At 40.2% G+C, this 21,871-nt stretch overlaps 1 protein-coding gene across 3 annotated transcripts in view; it reads left to right on the top strand.

Annotated features, from left to right (window-relative positions):
• Positions 1-21,871, top strand: part of COL4A5 (collagen type IV alpha 5 chain) — a 79,785-nt gene that overhangs the window by 1,897 nt on the left and 56,017 nt on the right. For all 3 annotated transcript variants that reach the window (XM_042876734.1, XM_042876733.1, XM_042876732.1), the window contains exon 2: positions 21,464-21,523. In XM_042876734.1, coding sequence (XP_042732668.1) covers positions 21,464-21,523 — 60 coding nt within the window. The remainder of the gene's footprint in view (positions 1-21,463; positions 21,524-21,871) is intronic.

Genomic DNA, 21,871 nt, shown 5'->3' with positions numbered 1-21,871 from the left:
AACAAGCAGTTGGCAGTCTGAGAAAGGTCCTGGTTCAGAATGAGAGAATGAATGAGATGGGAGATGTCATCTGCGCGTGGTGTCATTTCCTAGGTAACTTTTCTGAAAAGGTGCTTATTTGTTTTATGCTTTTATTAGGGTGTGAGCGCTTATGCTTAAAGGACTTGGTGCTTTTTTATGTAAACTTATCTATGTTTATATAAGCCAATTCACTTTTCTTGCAAGTGGTGTTTTTTCCTTTCCTGGAAGGTGTATATTTATACAGTGTTATAGAAAAGTGAGCACAACTTGCAATTGTGAAAGCTATCTAGTTAAAGAATATGGATTAATTAGATTACTGTGCTAATCTGCATGACTCAGTTAATGACTGCTTATTGACTTATATTGGAGGAGGGAAAAAACCTTTGTATTTAAGACCTTGATTTCTAGTGTGTAAACAGGCTTTGTCAACCCTTTGTCACCTCTTGTCACCTTTGTCAGTGACTTCTGCATTATTTTACTTTCTTTGTGTTCTGCTTTGGTTATAGTTTGACCTGAAGTATAAGAATGAGAGCAATTGTTCAGCCATGGAAGGCATGCTGGCAAGATGGGTGTCACTTGTGGTTGGTTGTTGTGGTTGTTTTCTTTTTTTTTTTTTTTAAGTAACTTATGGAAAGTCAGTAAACTTAGCTGGAATTTGTCTTTTGGATGTTATTGTGTATAAATACACACGTATGTACATTCTCATTAGTTACAGTTTAACTGTATAAACAGTATACAGTTTAGATGATGATCACCTTTAGTTTCTCGTTTGTCTCAAGGATTTTTCTGCAGTATTGATTGCTATTATTTTGAGTTTCATAACTGCCTGTGCCTCTTTCTAGTTATAAAAGCTAGGTCTCTGAAGGTAGGAAGAAATGGATGCTGGCCTTCAGAATTCCATGGATATGTCTTGGTTAGTCATGCACAAGACTGTTTCATAACGTTAAGGTTCAAGTCCTCATACTTACAACTTGTCTCTTGTCAAGGGTTTTGCTTTTGGCCTTTCATAGGTGTCAATTTCAAGATATACAGTAAGAGTTGTGTCTTAAGATGTGTTCTGGCATACATTAAAATGCAAACAAATCAAAGGAATCCAGAGTGGAACTAATTTGATTCCGATTTGGGCCATAATAGGCCCTCCTGTGGCTCTGCATGCGGAGCAGTTACCTATCTTAATCAGTTCTTCCACATAATGGAGGTAGACTGATAGTTCAGTGGAAACTCCTTGGTTTTCACTTTCCTCCTTAAGAATGAGTTAACCTGCTTGCTGAAATCAATTACCTAAACTACTTACCTTTTTCTGAAGTTGGAAGGGAAGCTTTCTTAGGACCAAATGTTTCTCAGTTTACGTTATGTGCTGAATAAACTTGCATAGTGACCTTTTTCCACAGTGAATAATGAAGGAGTCGTGCTTACCATCATGCAGTATGGTTGCTGTTAATTTTACTGGAACGTGCAGAAACTTCTCTATTACAAAACAACTGAAATCACTAAGAACACCCTGACAAAATGAATGTGCATATTTTCTATCTGGGACAGAGTGCAGCAGGAGTCTGCACGTGCAGTGAAGGTGTATTGGCACTTGAAGCTTTCATTCACTTAAATTAAAACTCTTCCTTCTCTAATGACACCAGTTGTATATACTCTCCATTGTATATCACCACTTAACAAGATACCTAGACAAGGTCTACTTGCATGTTCTAGGAATAGGATTACACAAGCGCAGTGAATAGAAAGCCAATAACAGTAATACCAGACAAATTGCTTTGAATGAAAATGCTTTTTGCTTAGCTGGTTCATAAGCTGTTTGGACTCAGTAATACCTGAATCTGCTGGGATGCTCTGAAGTTCCTGCAGCACCCAGTGCCTGGCTATCTGATGTTGGCTTCAGACTTCTCTGCGAAGAACAGATGATTTATGGCACAAAATACAGAAAACTTGCTATATTCTGGTGTAGTTTTAAGGAGCCTTAAGCAGCATCCTTTGCCCTCTGTGAAAGGTTAGCAACGCAATTAAACTCTACTAATTATCACTGATACAGTGCAGCTTTTAAAAAAGGAAATTTGCTGAGAGCCCTGGTTAAATGCAAGTGTGTGGAGAAGAAGCCTTGGTGTAACACTTATCAACAGTGTAAATGTAGCTGAGCTGAAGAGAAAAAGGTCCCCTTTTAAATAAATCTAACGCTTGTAAGTCAAATGCAAAGCTGTTCTTGTTCTAAGTCTTGCAGAACTGAAGTTTTTCTTCAATTTCTGAATTGGTCTTACATTGAGGACACTGGGGGGGGTATGTCGGCTTCGTTGGAGATGTCTTAGTGTGGAGCTCTATTTTGCAGTTGTCTAACTTCAAAATTATACAGCTCTGTAAAATTTTCAGCTTGGATTTGTTAATGCCTTTGTCTCTCTAAATCAGTCTTGATTCTTTAACTGCTTTATAGCCATATCGACATCTGTTTCAAGACTAAAGGTATTTTTGTTCACTTATCGAAGTGCATCTCTGTTGTCATGCTCTGAGAGGGAATCTGGAGTGAGTAATGACCTGAGGACTCTTCCAACCTGCAATATCTTGTGTGTAAAATTATACTAGAGTCTACCCGTGCTCCCAGGGGTGCTTTCTGTTAGATGTCTTGCATATCCTGTGGACTAGAATTAATCCTAACTGCACTGTAATGTTGAGAGTAGGCAATCTTGTTTACTTAGAATGGCTGAAATATTTATATGCACATACTGCACACAAAAGGAAAATAAATTGTAGTGGCAACCTTGATGGCTTTTGACCTGAAGTGTGTTTTAGGGGAATGAATGCTTCAGGCCGACTTCGGTGATAGCCTTCAAGGCTCTTAGTTACTGCTGCTCAACCTTCTGTGGTTGGATTTCTTCTTGTCTCTCTTTCTCTCTCTTTTTGGAGAGGAGAGAAAATAGTTTAGTCTCATCAGTATATTGTTTTCTGGTTGTTGTTTTTTTTAACCTAATCTCTACAGAGAATTGAAATGAAATAGTTGGATTTTAATCTCTTTTTTTTCTTCTGGCACTGTGAAAAGAATTTGCATACAGCACTTAGACTAGAAGTCAAATAGATGTCTACAAAATGAATGTTTTTCTTTACGGAGGCATATAACTAGACCTGCAAAACTCCCTTCCTGTCTAATGTGACCCCACTGTATGCTAGGTGGGTTGATCTCTATTTGTTTCTCCAGCTGAAAACAGCCTAGTAAGTATTTTTTCTTTTTTTGTGCGTGTCTGGTAAGGATTTATGCCAAAATGGCTTAAATGTGTTGGAGAAACCAATTTATTCCAGTACTGCCCTTAACTGTTATCACTGTGGATCTTAATTTCAAAATGCATCATTGACTTACAGGAAGGTATTTATTCTGTACTTTTTCCAGGGGAATTCAGATTTTTTTTGAAATGATATGTAGAACTGAGGTATACATGCATGACAGACACCCCTTCCTTATAAGAAACAATGAGCATGTAGAAAAACCTTGGTTACTGTTGGAATCTTCCACTCGTGTGGAACTGAGGCTTTCATCTCTTTCCATCTTTCTCTAACAGTAACTTCTCTCACCTGCTTTGTGTTGCATTTGGGGAGGTAGTTATGGCAGGTTAGATCACGTTGTTGGCTGGTAGAAGAACTTTAAGGCTGTTTGGTCCACTTGAGCATCTTGCACTAGGCTAAGAGAAGGCCCTTCTGTTGCTTGTTTGGCCAGTAGTCAGCTGAGCTGTCTTGAAATGGTTTTAAGAGGTTGAGACTGAAGAGCAGTTTGTGAGGAAGGTGAAGACCTCATTGTTCCAGAAACTGGGGAGGTAAGTGACTGCTGAGTCTGACGCAAGCTATGGTACATTTTCAGCACTTAGAAAATTAAGCAGAACTACACAAACCTTCCTTTCTGGCTTAATCTTCAGTTTAACTGAGCAGTTTCTTGCATGGCTACTGGGCAAGATGAAAATACAAGAGCCTTGATGTGCTGGGCTTAAAATTTGTCTTTATTTGGCAGCTGTTGTGATAAAGTGAAGCAACATGACAAAACTTATACTGAGAGAAGAGCAGTGAGGCTAGCAATGCTGGGAGGGGGAATGAGTTTCTTGCTGTTTCTTCTTAGTCTTTCAGGAACTTCAAGTACTTTAAAGTATTGACAGCATGGAGTGGAAGGGAAGAATTTTGTAGATGGTATCAGAGGTGTTGTATTTTGTTTTATAGCCTACATTAGCTATGTGCTATCTGTAGCTGGTAGTTATGGCTGAGAAAGCCTGCTATTCATTTAACACCCTCTCAAACAGAAATCAGACTTATGTATGAGCACTGGTAATGTTCATTGGTATGTCGTGGCTAGTACATATAAGTGCAATTTGCATTCTTCTGTGAACAGGAAGAAAGGAGGTAAATGGTTTCCTTCCCTAACTTGAAACTTAAGGAAGAAAATCACCTAGCACTTGATTCTGTGAAACTAGTGTTACAACTCACTTGCACAGTGTATGGGATAATCAGTTGCTCAGGTTTCTTTCCCAGCTTCTGATTTTGGAAGTCCATCCCTTCCTGTACTGTTACTTTGCTCTGTGATTAAGACTCTGTAACTCCTTTATGAGGAGGGTGGGGTTCTTTGATTGCTAATAATGCTACCAGCTTTTTTTCTGTTACAAACTTCTTTGTGCTGTTTTTATACTGGAGGTTTCTATTTTTGTCTTCTCCTTAAAGGATGTCACTCTTGCTTCTTAATTTGCATGCTAGTATAAACGTGATACAAAAACATTATTTTGGAATCTGGGGATGTGTAAAAAGAGGCCAGTGCTGGATGGATTTCTTCATTTGGCTGTAGCCATGTGGGCTGTACTGTTTTAAGAGCTACTTGTTCCTAGACAGATTAACTTCACATCAATGTAAACACTTTCAGGCAATATTTCTCACTTGCGTGTGTAGAGCAGTAGCTCTGAGTTCATACCCAAGTAACATACAGCCATTTCTCCTCCGCTCTAAGCTGTGTTCTTGTTTTCTTGGCAGTTGTTTTCACCCACATTCTCTGATCAAACCAGGCAACTGAAAAGTAATGGTTTTGATTACACTTACTGAACTGATTTCTTCAGTACTCTGGATATTGCTGTGAACTTTGACAGATCTTTCATAGTAATTAATTCTGTTATTCTTTTCTTCTGGCCTTTAGCTTCTCTGTAAATCCCATGTCCTGAGTGGAAAAAGTAACAAGTGTTAATTACTGTAGAAAACCATCATGATTAAGTAAGAATTAGTCAAGCACTTTTTTTTTTTTTTGCTTCACAGGCTAGCAAAGAAGGCTAATTTTACATTATTAAGGAAGACACATCTCAACAGTCCACACATAAGACTATCCAGTATCAGTATGTGTTTACTAAATACAGTATTAGTTGTTCAGAAGCAAACCTTTCTATTTAATCCTGAAATCCTGGAGGAGAATAAAATGACCACTGTGGCTGAAGAACTGTGCACTTTATAAACCTTGAATTCAAGTAGCAGTTATTAAAAATGACAATTAAACAGCTTTACCTAAAGCAATGAAAACTTATGTGATGTGCAGGCAGAGCTGGATGAGCAGTCAGATCCCCTCTGGGATGGTTTCCTGAGGAGTGCCACTGCAGAGCAGTATCTGGGTGAAGGAGCTGATGTACTTAGTTTTTGAAAATACTTTTTAAAGGAATTCTTTTTATGTTGCAGTGACTTTTGTGATTCAGCTTACTCTGAATGAACCCGTTACACAGACTGACAGAAGTTAGCCTTTCTGACTTAAAGAAAAGACTTCTACTGAATTAGTCTAAAAATTATCTATCTTGAACCCTCGAAGGCAAAGGTACTCAGGAGGGAATGGAGGCTTTCTTTCTGGTTTGAAATATGGGTATTTATATTGACTACTCCTGTCTCTCTTCATGCAGGTTCTGTGTATCCAGGATATGAAAGCAAAAGTTTCTGCAAAGCTTTTTAAAATTCTTTATTTACATTAAAACAAAATGGAGAAAATCTGGAGAGAATGAGAGAAGTTGCTTGTAGTGGATTTTTGTATTTTAAATGAACCTAGAAAACAAGTGCTGTAGCTTTAGAATGAGAAGAGTCTCACTGATGGACCAAGCCTTGTTTGGGGAAAGTGTATGTTTAGAACAGCAGTGTGCTGTGCCTAACAGTGACCCACGGTCACACAGGTGCTGTGACTTAGTAAGTGATCTTTGATTGCTGATATACCGTGGCAATAACTGCGGAGGAACAGTGTGGTCATTTATGGCTTTGATGGAAATAGTATGTTTTTTTTTCTTTGTTAACAAGTGTATGCAAATGTGTTTAATGAGATGCTGAATTGCTGTAGGTGTACTGTTCTAAACTTCGTTAAAGCTTTTCAGTGACTCTTGCTTTTTGACGGCAAAAAGGCATAAGTTAATATATTTGGTAGAAGGCTGCCTGGAGCTTTTCAGGAAGGTACTAGAGACAAATTCTTAAGTTCTTTAAACACTGTTCCTGAACTGAAGCACAGGTGGTATTGTTGCCAGCTGGGAGGCTTGGAGGACAAATAGAGAAGGTTAGGTATTAAAACTGATTTCTGAGCACCAATGATTATAAACAGATCATGAAATATGGGGGGGGGGGGGAATTTCTGGCCGTAGTCATGCAGTATTTTGCTGTCCTTGAGTTGCAGCTGTGTAATAGTAGCATGAACCTCACTTTTCATTGGTCACTGCAAACATGCTGCCTGAGGAGCTCTAATGCCTTGCTTCTAAGCACTGTGATGCCTTATCTGGGAGAAGAAAACTCCCATCCAGCCAGCATTGGCTAGCAAAGGACTGTAATATTTGGAGAAACTGACCCAGCTTTTTGGCTCTCTACTTCAGATTGAGCACTTTATTTCGTCTCACGCTGTAGTGGCCAATACCAATCAAATGTCTAAAGTAGTTGATACATCTGAGTGAGCTGTAGCTGCATCTTGGCAGTTCTTTCAGTCCTGGTGTTGTATGCACTCAGCTCTGCAGAACTAGAGACCTCCACTGCCTTTACTGTCTTTGCTCTCATCTGAAGATAGTAAGTGTAGGATACACTTAAGGATTTAACTCCTGGGATGCTTTAACGCAGAGAGAAGAAAATAAAAATAAAGCTAAAATGTTAAGCTTGTCACTTATTGTAGACCTGGGAAAACTGAAGATTGAAGGTATGGTTGTTCTGCCCTGGAGGGAGGTTAGGTACCACTTGCTCAGGGCAGGGCTGTCTTCAAAGTTCTGTTTATTCTCATAGCTGCAGTTTAGAAGGACACCATAACAGCATCTTCTTTTCCAAACCTTGCATACTACAGGCATATGGCTGAAACTCTGAAAATGCTCCATCTGTAGTGCTTGTAATTAACTACTAGTTACTGCAGATGCAGAGCATATATCACAAACTTGTGGCAGATTGTTTTTTGGAGTATGTCCAAGTAGCACTTGTGGGAGTGCAGGGTATCCTCCCTGAGAGAGAGTGCTTCAGGGAATACTTTCCCTTAGAGAAAGTGACTTCTTGTTTTGGAATGTGTGCAAATGCCAGTGGCTGTTTCTTATTCCTTCCAAACTTCATGCTGTACTGCATCTTGAGTTTTAGTAAGGCTTGGGTTGAGGGTGTGGAAACAACGCGTCTTCTCTCTTTGCCTGCTCTCACTGTTTTGAAACTGGCAGTATTTTAATGCAGCACTTTAAAGATGGCAGCTTACTGGTATCTTCAGAGACGTGGTCAGAGAATCTCCTTAACTAGGTGCTTCAAGCTGAGAGTTCTTGCCCCTGAGTAACCTCCAGAGAGCAACTGTGAATAAAACCACTTGATGGAGAAAGCAATAATTCTCATTTCCTTTTTAAAGCAAGGAGAAGCTTGACTCCACTACTGAAAGCATCATCTCTTCCCATATAAGTAGTACGCAGCTATTCTCACAGTATTCATTGGTAGTAACATTTTGCTCTTGAATTTTAAGAGGATGCTGTCTCTAAGTATTTTGACAAGGGGTATCTGGGTTACACATCTCTATTAGTCTTCAGTACAACTCTGTTACATTTTATATATATGCAGCGTGCCTGTACTAAGCTGTTTTTCTGACTGCATCTCTTTAGATGAATACTCCACTGTTATAAAACTATCTTCTCCATTGTTGGGAGAGGGCAGGGGAAGAGCAGAGGCAAGTACAGAAGAAGTTATAAAGGGAGAAAACATCAGTAACTGCTTGAAATAAAAATCTAGGGTGCATTTTCCTCCCTCTGTTCTCCTTCTAGCATTGATCAGATTGATTTTGCCTTTCCTATCACTGAAACAGTGTTAATACCTTGAAAGACTCTTTGGTTTTGAATGCTTTTTGTAGAGATCTTATCTATGGTCCTTCTAGTTTGTTTTTTTGGCATAGGTTCAAAATGTATTTTTTTAATGTAACAAGTCTTTGACAAGTGCAGCTTAATTCCCAGGGTGTGCTTTCTGCTTAGTGATGATCAGTTGAAACCAAATGTAATGATTCTCACGTTAGCGTCCTCATAATGTGATGCATAGCCTCTACATGTAATTTCTCAATTAAAGGTGAATGAAATCAATTTCTAATCAAATTCAAATATCTAATTCCAAAATCTTGTGTGTGCCCAATTGGTGCTAGCCTGAACCTTTTCTATCACTTTAAAAGCAATAAAGTGGGTTAAAGCCCACTTTTTTTTGCCTCTTTTAAATACTCTGGGAGATGACTATTTTTATTCTCTGTATTACTGTAGGCTCACTTTCTCATATCAAGGTGTAGTTTAATCTTTCCTGTACTTGAGGTGACAGATGCTCTGAGGAGACCCTGAGCTGGTGTTAGCACATGGCCAGTGCATTAGAAATGAACTGAGGAGCCTACTGTTGAGATTTGCAGTATTCTAATCTTTGTGTGCTGAAGTTAAGTGTGTGAGTTCCCCAACAAGCATGTAATTCCCACTAAATACCTCCTACTTTGATCAGCTTTAGGAATGTCTGAACCTGTGTGGATGAAAGAACGGGACCTCCCAACTCACCAGCTGCTGATGCTCTTTTCATTTGGAAGGAGGTGCTCCTGACTTACAGGGCTAGGACAACTGCTCTATATTCTTCCTTGTATAAATTGGCCCACTCCAGAGCCGCTTAGTTCTTCAGCTTTGATTCCCTGAGGCTGGAGGTAGCTTTTCATCTACATTGAACCATATAGAGAAAGCACTGACCGCAGTAGCTTTAGGTAATGAAATGTGCATGTAGAGTGTGGTGATGCTACAGGCATAAACAAATGATAAAACAGCTCTTAATAGAAGAACCTTGGAGCTATGATACTTGGTCCAAGAAATAAAAGAGAATGGAGAAAATTCCCCCAGACTACCAAGCTGTAAGTGAGTTAAGTCTTGTTCTGACAGTTCGGAGGCGTGTACTTTTGCAGATAACATCTCAACACAGTATCACTGTGCACAACCTCTATTCTTTTCAACACCTCTACTTGCTTAATCTTTAATTTAGTGCTTTCTACAGTTTCAAAATAGACCACAGAAAGGTTGTTGGGATAATCTGAGATGCTGTTCTATTTTCTTTAGTTTCTCAGAGGAAGAAGTGGTGTTCTGTTCTTGTGTGGTCTGCTTCATGCACGTGGAGGTGCACTTGTCAATGTCAAATGAGTGACATCCGTTAAGGGACTGACGCCTCCTCTGATGCGTGTTATGTGGATAAAGGTGAGGAGCAGGACATGTTCTGGGAATTATTCCATTTCCTTAACCAGGAAAGAATTATAAACAGACTGCCAGAATGAGAGGTGTTATGACAAAACTACTTGGCTTGCAAGCATATCTGAGCCTTACAAGCCTAGTTGACAGTTAAGTCTAGGTTTGTTACATTTGGACATAGTTATAGAAAGTGGAAACATCAAACACCTGTCACTTGGGAAAGGTCCTAAATGGCTAGTAAATCATAATCTGTAATGAGTGCCATATGGCACTTTTTATTTGCATCTGGAAAAAATCAGGAAGCCTCTAGAGGTTAGTGATTAGAGACTTGTATGTAAAATTCAAATAAAACTGAGACTTCTGAAAGTGAAGTGGCTTACTGTGTATTGCTGCTGTCTGAATGGCAGGCACTTAATGTTTGTCTCAGTGCAAGCATCACAGGTGTGTAAGCAGACAGGTGGAGATGAAGGCATGCTGAGAACAAACCATTCCTCTGATCTGCACTGTACTTGTCTGTATGTAACCTAAAGGATGGCTTGATGCAAGCTTTTATGGTATCATAACTAAGCCAACAGAACTGCAATACTGAGTGATGACCCACAGTCTGTAGGAGATTTCCCCACATCGTGCGTGTTCGCACTCAAACTTCCCTTGTATATCAATGCGCAACTTCAAGTTGTAGCTGTGTGCTATCATTATAAAGCTATTTCCCATGAAATATCTCCTTGTATGTATGATGGGGAGTTAAAACAGGAACTGCATGTAAAGCAGATATTAAAATATTCTATGCCTGTTCTAATGCTTTTCACATGGATTGCTTATGGAAAAGAATCTGATTTTCAGCAACTAGACCTAAACTTCATGGTAGCAAAGTGTGGTCTGTCTGTAGAGGTGGTATCAGAATGTCCTCTACTGATTCACAAAGCCTCCTTTTACAAGACTTTGAAATCAAGGAGTTACTTTGTCTATGGTGTGTGTTCCTCTACTAGTGCCCTCTCTTCAGTGGCTCCTGCAGGTTCTTCAGTATATATTGAAAAGGGGAGTCTGTGTAGGGCACCTGTGGATTCATGAGCTTGAGGGTAAAGTGGGCTGAAAAGACCATCTAGTAGTTTACATTAACTTCTCTTTGTTTGCACTGTTTATCAGTGGGATGCTTGCCAAATCTAAAGACATCCTTTTAAGACACCGCCTCCAGATGGCAGCATAAAGATCATACTTAATGTGAACTGCCATCTAAGGGCAGTTCTCCAAACTGATGCAGCATGATGCTGAGATGTTCAGAAGTATTTTGCTTTTCAGATGTCTTCAGTTTCAACTTTGAAATGTTTGTGATTGTATGTGTAACTATTTTTCTTCCTTTGTATCCCACCCACTGCAAGATACTACACTGAACCCCATTGTTTGTTCTGTGGGCCTCATAGGCTACAGAAATACAAGAATTCTGATGTGGTGAGAACTTGCCCTGCTCTTTTTCTTGCTTACATTTTAGTGTGAGGCTGGCAGCACTCGTTAAAGCAGACAGGCAACTATAATTTTCTAAGATGAGATGCTCTTTAGAAAATGAGGATGAGCCTCTGGGAGTTGCAAGAGCAACTCCATTCCTCAGAAGTTCCTTCTTAAAGCTTCTGCATGTCCTTGGCAGTTCTCAGCTTTCTCCCCCCCCCCCCGTTAGTGAGGAGAAAGGCAGCAAAGCCTGGGAGCTGATTGACCACCTGAGGCTTGCATTTTGTCCTTGTCTTTGGTTGAGGAAACACACACAGATTCTGTCAGGCTGTGTTGCTCCTTGCACTGGGGGCTAACCTCTGTGTGTATTAGCCCATTGCTTTCACTTTCTTTTTCCTTAAAACAAACAAACAAAAAAACTAAAATGATGGAAAGCCTTAAATTCTGGAAGGGTCAAGACCTTCTGTGCAAGCTTCTTCCTGCTGACTTGCAGCTCTGGCTTGCTAGAGATGACTCCTTCGTGTGTTTTCATCTCTTTGTAAAACAGGCATTTGATTAGCCTGCTCCTGTACTCCCCTTTGCTGATAGCTGAGTCTTCTGTGCAGCATTAGCAGCTGCTTGGCAGGTCACTTGCCCAGCCAAAATTTGTAGTTATGCACTTCCATAGATCTCCTCCTTGAACCTTAGTTATGAGCTTCCAGTGAATGAGAGGAGTTGTTTCTCAGGCTTATAGGTGGGGGAAAAAAAAAAAAAAAAACACCTTCGTGGGCAAATAGTTGTGATTTGAGGCTAGACAAAGATAAAAACAAGTTGTGGGCATGAATTCAGTGAGAAGGCTAAGTCTGAAAGTGGCTTTTGGTTGAATTGTCAACTGATCTAAAGAGAGGTCTGTTACTGGAAGTACTGCTGTTGTTTTAACTAGAAACTTATGGTGACAATCCTTGTGTCATAGCTGCTGCTTTCAAAGCAGCAAAGAAAACATCTGGGTATCTAAATAGCAACAAACCTAATACTGGCCCTTAGAAGGAAGGAGGGTTGTGGAGCATCAATCTGTTTTACCTGCCTCTCTCATGTGTTCTCATTTACAGTGGCCAGAACTATGACTGTTACACTTGAAAACTTCCTCTACAAGTCTGAGCAGGTCTTGTATTGTGCAGACTTCAAAGGGAGATGGTACCTTAGGAATAACGGGTTAAGTTACATGTCAGAAGTTTCCTTAATTTAAAAAAAGTTGGTCAAGAACTTCTGCAAACATGTGCTTTGACTCTTAAGTTTTAGACCATGATGCTTATTCTCTTACTATATTTAGCTAGGTGAATTGAGGGAAGTGATTACTTAATGAGGTGTGTAATTATGCACTTCAAATTTGGATTTTGCTTTAGAAATGTTACTGCTTGTAAATAGGTAGGTTGCTCAAAAAATCATGTTTCCTATTTATTTCCATGGAAACCTCAGCAGGTACAAAGAGCACAACAGCTATTTGGTAGAGCAAATTCTCAGCTACAAAACAGCTTTTCAACATAGTCACCACCATTAGCTTTGCATTTTCACCAGCCGTGCATAAGAGCCTGAATGCTTCATTTGTGAAAATCTACATCGGTGCAGGTGACCTGCTGCTTCACAGCTACTGTGGTGGTGTCGTTGCTAGAGAGTGCTGCCCATGCAGTTCACCTTTCATTGGCCCAAACAGATGGAAGAAAAAAGACTGTGTGGTGGCTGTGGTAGGACACTGCAGCCAAGATTAGCAGTGTGCTCCTTGTTCTTCAAACAGATACTGCGCCTGGTGCTACCATGTTGCAAGGGAAAGGTGTTTTTTTCTGGCCTGACCCAGGATGTTCAAACTTTCAGCTTAGTGTAATGATGGCTTGTCTGGGCTCCAGGACATCCAGAAGGACCACCCCTTTCTTATCCCCAAATACAGTGCACATCACTTAACCTGCTGAGGGCTGTGCCATGAACTTTTTCTTTGATGGGAATCACACACTGCTGCCCTGTGAACTGCCATTTTGATGCTGCGCTCAATGTTGATACAACATCTTGTCAGCAGCAATGGTGCAATCCAAGAAACTGTCATCTTCATCTCATATTGGTTCAGTAAGCCCTGACAAGCATACGGTGTTCTTTCTGTTCTGTTCTGAGTGCATGAGCATTCATGGGACCTACCTGGAGCAAACTTTGAGCAAACACTGCTTAAACACACTGCCTACCCCTAACAGTGGATGTGAGCAAAGTGAGGTCTCCATTCAGCAAGTGCTGATGAATGTCAGTGAGTGCTATGTTTTCATCATGGAGGAATTCAATTCCACCTTTTTTGCTTCATCCTCGCTTCCATGTCAGATGCCATTCTTTCAGACTGCCCCTCTGCTGCCATCTGTCACACAACAACAAAATGTAATGGGATATTGGTGGGAAGGTTCAGCCCCTACTGCCATACCACCATCTACCTCTGATGTAGTGAGCCAACATCATAAAGCAGGAGGCATTACTTTCAGAGCATCCCTCATACAATGCAGAGAGAAAAGAGTGGCCATCTGAAATCTGGGACTGCAATGGCTTGTGCTGCTGTAACTGACTTGCACAGATTTGAGCAATAAACTTTTGATCTGCAGGCTTGTACTCTCATTAAGCCCAAAGACTGTGTATCTGGGAATCATAATTAGAACTCACAAAAGCAGCTTTAACTCTGCTTGTCAAATTCCCACAAAACCTTTTGTTTCTCAGTTATATTCATGTCCAGGCAAGTGAAAGGAAAGCTATACTTGCTGAAAATAAATGGTGAAATCTTTGACATGGTTGAGCAGCAAATCTTTAGCTAGGTATGTGTGTAGGTGTCTTGTTACACAGATCTTAGCAGGCTAATAAATCTATGTTCTTCAGGAGCACCACCAAAATCAAGGTTAGTCTGTCTTTGTGGAAAGTCAAGGTTGGGTTTCTCTTTTATTTATAAATATAGATAAAAATAATTGAGACCTCTGTATAGCCACAGCAGGCCAAGTGCTGTAGCCTTCCTCATAAGGCAAAGACATCTGTAACTGCTCCGGCAGAGGGACTGGACTAGGTGATCTTTTTAGGTCCCTTCCAGTCCCTAACATTCTGTGATACTGTGAACTGTTTTTCTGGATGTTGAGTTCACTGCTTTTAATCTATCAGCAGAGTTGGTCTTGTTGTCGGGAAGTTAAGATATCCACTGTCTGTGTTCCCTTTTTCTCTAGTGTTAAAATATTCTTACATTCCTGAGTAAGCTGTTGAGTTTTAATGCTGAGGATGTTAGTGGTGGTTGGGCACTGACGCAGCTGGAAGAGCTGTGTGAGATGCAGAACTTTCCCACTGCATTTAAGCTTCCTTCTAGGAACAGTTCTTCTATAGTTGTCTGACAGGTAGTTGCGGTATCTACTGTGGAAATAACTAATATCAACTTCCATCTGCCCTTGGTCATGACTTATAAGACACTGGCATTCATGTGGAAATGTGTAGTAAGCACAGCAGCTTGGCAAACTGCAAGATGCTGAGAAACTGATTCTTGGCTGTTACAGTTGTATGCATCTGAGGTAATCTGGGTATTCTAGCAATTCCAGGAAATACATTTATTTTCCTGCATGTGTGGTGTAGAGACAGATCTGATCAATTGTGAAGTTCTATGTTACCGTTTCTGCAGTAGAGGACTTCAAATCCATGGATTTTAGTCTAATAACACTCATACAGTTTCCCCTTCCTCTTTGGCTCTAAAAAATCTTGTGAGGATGAGGCATGCTGGATGAGAACCTGAGGGACTTGATGTGCCTTTTGTTCTTTTGACTGTGGGCTTTGTGACTTGATAGGCTATCAGAATGCAAGACAGTGTCCCATTCAGCTCTTTCTTTTCTTTGCTCTCCAAAGGTAGTTGTACTGCCTTTAATTTTTATTACCTGGCTAGCTTGCTAACAAGAATAGCTAGTTGAGTTTTGCTGGCAAATACTGGAGCAAGAGGATTGAAATGGAGGTTGCTGAATGATCAGTGTGGGGCTTGCTATGAGGAGCATGTGCTTTTGCAGTACGTGGAAGGAAGGGGAAGAATGAAGCCTGAAGTACCTTGTGGCGTGTCCATCCTGATGCTGCAATTACAGCTATCAATAACGCCCATTGATTACCAGCTGAAGATTTAAGCCTACTGCAGGTAGTGGAATGACTTGCAGACATGCCAGCCTTGCAGAACTATCTCTGTTGTTGTACACTTTCTTGCATGTACGAAGTACAATTGTGCTGATCCACAGTTCAGCATGCTCCTGTGATCCAAGTGAGTTACAAACTTTTAAATTTGCTTTAAAATGTTGGCCAACTTTTCCTAGGCAGAATTTCATTTCAGTGACTTCTCTGCATCTCTTTGCTGCTGGAGGGCTCTTCTCACCTGCAAAGTGGCTTATGGTGCAGTGGAGTCAGATAACGATGGTTCTCTTCAGGACACCTGCTGATGAAGCTGGCTTGTGCATGTTAATCTCAGCACAAACAGATGTTTAGCCATAGCTCCTCTAAGTGATTTAAGAGGCTTAGTGTGTTGCAGGCCAGCACAGCACCTAAAAGCCGTGGATATCCACTATCTATTTGCAACTCTCGCTTGACCTCTTGCTGCCACCTGAGCTGTCAAGAGAGAACATACAGTCTGTTGATAGAAACTGTGCTTCCAGATAGGTAAAGTAATGCTGCTGTGCTACTTCAGGAATGAGAGGGATAATCGCGCAGGAAATTCATTCTTAATAAAAGAATATGTAAAGAGGATGCTGGAGCAAAGGAATTGGTTTGTAAATGCTCAGGCTGTGCTTTTTCTTTCTTTTCTCCAACTGTTTGATCTAGATCAATAATTCATTTGTGAGCAGCGTTTGCCACGTCAGAACACTTTTAATTGTTCATAACGGCACCTTATTGATTCACTATCTGTGCTTCTGTAAGAATTTACACCTCCTTCTCTAGGTTATTAATTTCTGATTTGTAAACTTCAAGTACTGCTACATGACCAGCATCGTCCCTCTTCATCTCTAATTTTTACAGTGGAAAGTGCATTAAAATATTGTTAAATAACTGTATGTTGAAGTACCTAGTACATTACTTAAATACTCTTGCATACTTCACCTTGTGGGTTTTTAGATGTGCCCTATATCTGCTCTCCCCCTGCTGCCGAGTAACTTTCCTGCAGCTGGGTGTGTGTAATGGTAAATCACTTCAAAGCTTGACAATCCAAAGCTGATCTTGTTTAACTGTGCTGTTACTCGGATTCTGATTGCTTATGAGTAGGTTAATTGATCTGAACATTTGACCAGTCCTCTATAACTTTTATTAACTTAGAAGAATCTTTTATTGACAACAGTTTTAGGAAGTCCCCAGTTGCAGTTCTTTCCAGGAATAACATTTACCTACCTTGTGTGTGTTGGCTTTTCTTTTTGTTCTCTGAAATGCTTTGGCCTATGTGATTGTGAATGGGAGGTGGGAGGGGTGGGCTGTGCTGCAGTTGCCTTGTGACTAACATCTCTAGGCCTGGTGAGAAAAGAGGGCAGTGTACCTAATGCTTAAAGCAGGTTTTCAGCCAAAACAAATCTTGGGGATAACTTAGGCTTATTCATTTTGCTGAGCTGTCAGTTACAAACGTGGCCAAGAGTAAGAATTGACTGAGGCTTCAAATGTGTACTTTTTTTTTTTTTTAAGTTTGCATTTCAATTTAAAGAAAAATTTTAAACCTAAACGCCATTCTGTTGGTGGCATAAAGCAGTTTTCCTCAGTTCATGTAAGGCACAAAAGACCAAGCTTGTTCTGGAAGAATTATCCTTTGACCAGAAAACCAATACCATCCCTCCTTTTATACACTAATGAAAAGAACTTGCTCTCCTCACACTAGTTCAATGGGGTAGAAGCTGTCAGGAAAATCCAATGAAAGGATTAGCTAAACTTGGCTAGATTAATTAGAGCCCTTGATTGTCTTGCTACACACTATTAACAGCAAAGGAAATGGAAATGATAGTGAGTCCATCCTTACAGGTATGCGGTGGTGAGGGGAGTGTTAAAGGGGAAAGCAGTTGGCAAGAAGCAAATCTCCACTGTTTCAGTCATTTCTTACAAGCTGCATCTGTTTCTTGTCCATCCTCCTGTAGCTGAAAACTAAAAGATTTTAATTGTTGTGAAGATCATGACCCACTCCTTATAATCTACACCCAGCTCACTATTCCAGCTCACGTTTTCCAAAATGTTATTACCTTTCCTGTCACCTGAAGTTATGTGCATCATATTGACCAGAGCTAGGACTTGAGCTGCTGCTGAAGGCTTCTGGCTGTCTGATCCAAGGCAGGCAGCCTTCTCACTTTCTCCAATGTGTAACAGATAAAACAAATGTAACTTTTGAGTTCCGCTGAAGTGTGAGGCCTGGAAACGCAGCCAGTCGCATAATTGCCGGGACTAGTGATGGTTAAGTTCTCACAGAGCAAACCGCTGACAGTGGTAATCCAAATCTTGGTCTTAATGTAGGTTTTTCTAGGATTTCAATGCTGTAGTCATCCTATCTACTCTTCTCAAACTTGCTGCTTATATGAAGGAGAGATTCCAAGCACTTCTACTCATAGTAAGCAGCCTGGATTCAATTCTTTCTTTTTGCGTTCATGTGAAATACATAATTAAATCTGTGATATCAGAATCCTCTTTCTGCTGAGTTGCTTTCAAACTTGTACGGGCTTGTTATGCAGTACATGTTCTCCTGTAGCACAGTTCTTCAGCCTGCTTTCACAAGGAAAAAAAGGCCTTGAGACTATTGAAAAGTCTAAACAAGAAGCAAGCTCTCATTTAGAACAGATCGCTAAGCTCTCGAGTGTTTTGTTTTGTTTTACACTGCTGACACTTTTGACTTTAGTCTTTGTTATATTGCTGTATGACCCAGAAGTGACATGAGTCAATCTTGATAGAGGACAAATTCTCAGGGATTTTTCTCTTTCAACTGTTCAGTTCAAAAGCATTAACGTGGTGGAGGTAAAAATAATACAGATTAAAAAATACAGTCTGCCAAACTGCTGCTTTTGTACAGGGAGATAAGTGACTCTGTAGAGGGAATGCTTCTTGATAAGCTTGTGGGTAAAGAGATCTTCCCAGGATTTAAGCCAAAAGCTGCTGCCATTTGATTACAGTGAGTGTTTGGTGAGAGCTTTCTGATTACTGACTTTGTTCAGCCTCCTGTTACTTCTGTCTGGGAAAGACTTTCCTGCAAGTAAAAGATCTGAGCTGGGTATGCGAAGCAATCTATCAGAAAGCGTTCAGTGAGTACACATCCATCTTTGAGATGGGATAATTGTCAAAGTTAAGAGGCTCCTCAAAGTATAAGGAATCTAGTCTGGATATATAAATGACTTTGGATGACAGTCACAGGTTTTGTGGTGTTTTTGTTTTGTTTTTTTGAGTTATGGTTTATGGTAGGAGCTATATTGATTAAATCACTTTGAAAATGGGGTTAAGGAGAGAAGCACTTAAAAATACTTCATACAGGATTATTTAGACCCCTCATAATAAAAAACAGTCTTTAATGCTGGGAAGGGTGCACTCTGTTTTGGCATCACATCCACAGATATTTATTGCCTGCACACGCAAGAAAGATACGTACTTCGTCAGCTCTGTAAAGACCAGAATCAGCACAAGTATCGCAACCGAGGAGCTGATATAAAGCTCATTTTGCTTTGTTTCAGCATGCCCAGATTTGAGAGGCTGTTACCCATGACATATGGGAAGATACTGGGAAATTTTTTTATTTTTATTTTTTTTTCCTCAGAGGAAAAAGGCATCAGGGAAGAGAAGAATCTTATAGTTGTCTTCCTGCTTCTTAAAGAAGAGTACAGTAAAGTAAGAACCAAGCTCCTCTTACCCTGTGTAGGCTGAGACTATGGCTACTCATCATAAAGAACTGGTGAGATTTGGGGATGCTCTTTGCCATGAAGGCAGCCAGCCCCTGGTCAGGGCCTGGAGAGGCTGTGGGTCTCCAGCACTGGAGCTACACAAGGTACAGCTGGATGTGGTCCTGTGCAGCCTGCTCAAAGCAGCCCTGCTTTGGGTGATCCTTTCTGTACTTCATTTCATGATCTGTTTTCTTTATTGATTGTATCCATCGCGTGCAGTTGTCACGTTGGCAGGATTAGTGTTGAAGATGAATCAGCACTAATGATGCAGTTTTCTGCTTTTTTTTATAGAGAATCAGTGGCAAAGGACAGAGACTCTTTTGAGTTTGTGTCTAAAATCTTTGCAAAATTTTGTGAATATCTTGTTTTGTGAAGGACATATTCTCACACCTTCCCTCTCTAAATTCTTTTCCCATCCAGACCAATTATTTTATCTGAAGACTCAAGAAAATTTCTGTAGGAAACATTCTTCGAAATGTAAGAGGAAGACTAAATGAATCTCTCTGTTCCTTAACCTAAACAAATCTTTATTATGCTTTGTGCCACTGTGATGGTGCATTGTTTTAGACTGTGCTTTACCACTGTGTAGCTTTGTGTTTCTAATTACTGATGATTTATTTTTTGCCCCATCTCTTGGAGGCAGCAGAGACCTTCAGGTAGATCTGTGTGATCTCCTTGCAATAGGACACTGACGCTGCTGCACAGTGAGATAAGTACCTGCTCTTTCTTTCTCTTGGTCTTGTATTGTGAAGCAAGGGAGTATTATGTGTAGCTAAGGTTGATCTCCTAAATAAAGCAAGATTAACCCTAAAACTAGTTTAAGCTGAACTTGCTTTTTAAAATACACTTGTGAAAGTGAGAAGGATCTGATGCTGAGTTCAGAAGGTCAGTTGGGCTGAAAGGTGACATCAGGAGGGCATTAGCCAAACACTGCTCCAAGTGGAGTCAGTGATGAGGTCAGCCGGGTTATTCAGGGTCCAGTCTGATCTTTGAAAACCTGATCTGGCTACTAAGATTCATCTTCACTTTAGGAAACATCTGGATAATCTCCTGATTACTGAGAATTTTGAATTTCCGTGTACATCAAATCAAGGAACTGACTAGAAAAGCTGAAGATTTGGAGATATGCTTTAGCTTTGTTGTGTGGCACTACTGCGATGGCGCTGAAAGCTGTGTCTTGTGAAACAGGATACTTTATTTATCGTGGGTTTCTGTAGCTCCAGGTGAATTAAGCTGCTTTGGTGTCTTCATTCTGATGCTCGGTAGTGTGTTTAGGCTAAGAGCCAGGATGTTAGTAATGCCAGGTAGGTGATGGGTCATGTCTCTGTGATAATGAGGGCTAGAGTTGGTGTGTGGGTGTATTGAGTACTGACAAACTGGCTCATGTCCTGCTCAGCTGAAACTTTCTCTGTACATACTGTTCTTTGCAGGTTATTTGAGGTTGAGTGGAGAAGCCCAAACCCTCAGCTTTTTCAGCTGTTAATTATGTGTTGTAATTTACTTATGATGCTACGTGTGTCCTCAGAGCAAATTAAATCCTCAAGTATTTGGGAGAGAGTATCTTCTCATACTGGTCATGGTTTTTAAGTATTAAGAGCTGTGGGAATTGATTGCTGCCTTATGTACGCTGTGAAGTTTCTCTTCCTCCACAAATCTCCCTTTTTTTTTTTTTTTTTTTTTTTTTTTTTTTTTTTTTAAGCACACCAGTCTGCTCACTTCTGAATTCAACACAGAACTGTAGTGAGTATCATGCTGGAGCTGGGGAGCATTCAGACTGAGCAGATGTGATATCAAGAACTTGTCTGGCTTGGATCACTGCTATGAATCAAATTCCTTAACTCCCTCCTCTGACCAATGCACCTCCCAGACCCTCTCGCCTCCCCCTTATGTGAGGGAGGGTTTTAGCTGACTTGTCATGCTTGGTAGAGTGTGAATGCAACTAGATGACATCTGGGTGGTCTTTTGTTTGCTTTTTAAAACCTCTTCTGTGTAACTGTGCTGTGGAGGCATGAATTAATTAGGCACTAAAGATCTTTCCATAATACCATCTTACCATAAATAAGGCTTGGTTAAACTCTTGTTCAAAACCTGACATCTACTGGTGAGAGCCATAAATGGATGCTGTCAGTGAGGTGGCAAGTGCCGAAGAACCTGTTCTATTAATGTTCTTTAGTCATAGGTTGCATTTTACTTTGTCCTAGGATAAATAGTTCTTGTGTAAAATAAACATAAAAATGCTAAGGAAACTAACATGTAAAAGCATAAGTCTCTTGATAAAGTTAATCAGGTTTCCAGTAGACTGTATATGCTTTGAACATGTGTATGAGGTCTGGGTGACCTACTTTGTAGGCTTGTGTTCTAGAATAACTTTAGTAGTATTGCAGACTTGATGCTACCTTACAGTGATTCAAAACGTAGTCTTTTCTTGTGTCTTTACAGGCTTGCCATGGGTGTACATCTCTAACCAAATGTGATTGCAGTGGAGTTAAAGGAGAAAAGGTAAGAATACCTTATGTGATTGACTAATGCACAGACGTTTGCTTCTGTACAGCTTTGACTTCCACTCCTGCTGTATTTTTATGCAGTCGTTATGATTCTACCATTGGTACTACTCACAGTTTTACAAATTTATCCTTTGAGGCAATAGTGTGCACTCAGTATTATTTTTTTTAGCGCTTCAATGCTCTAGATTAATTTCTGACACATTTTAAAGGTGATTTTGAAGTTGTATAAACAAGTATAACATCAAGAACAAATGTGATGCAAAATCTCAAGTTACTGCTTTGATTCAATATTATGCTATTGCAGAATTTTACAATTGGCTGAGATTAAAGAGGGCAGATGTCA

This window comes from Lagopus leucura, unplaced genomic scaffold, assembly GCF_019238085.1.
Source record: "Lagopus leucura isolate 7727_CA_CO unplaced genomic scaffold, USGS_WTPT01 Super-Scaffold_100016, whole genome shotgun sequence".
NCBI lineage: Eukaryota > Metazoa > Chordata > Aves > Galliformes > Phasianidae > Lagopus > Lagopus leucura.
The sequence above is the reverse complement of the archived record's forward strand: the minus strand, read 5'-3'. Positions and strand labels throughout refer to the sequence as shown.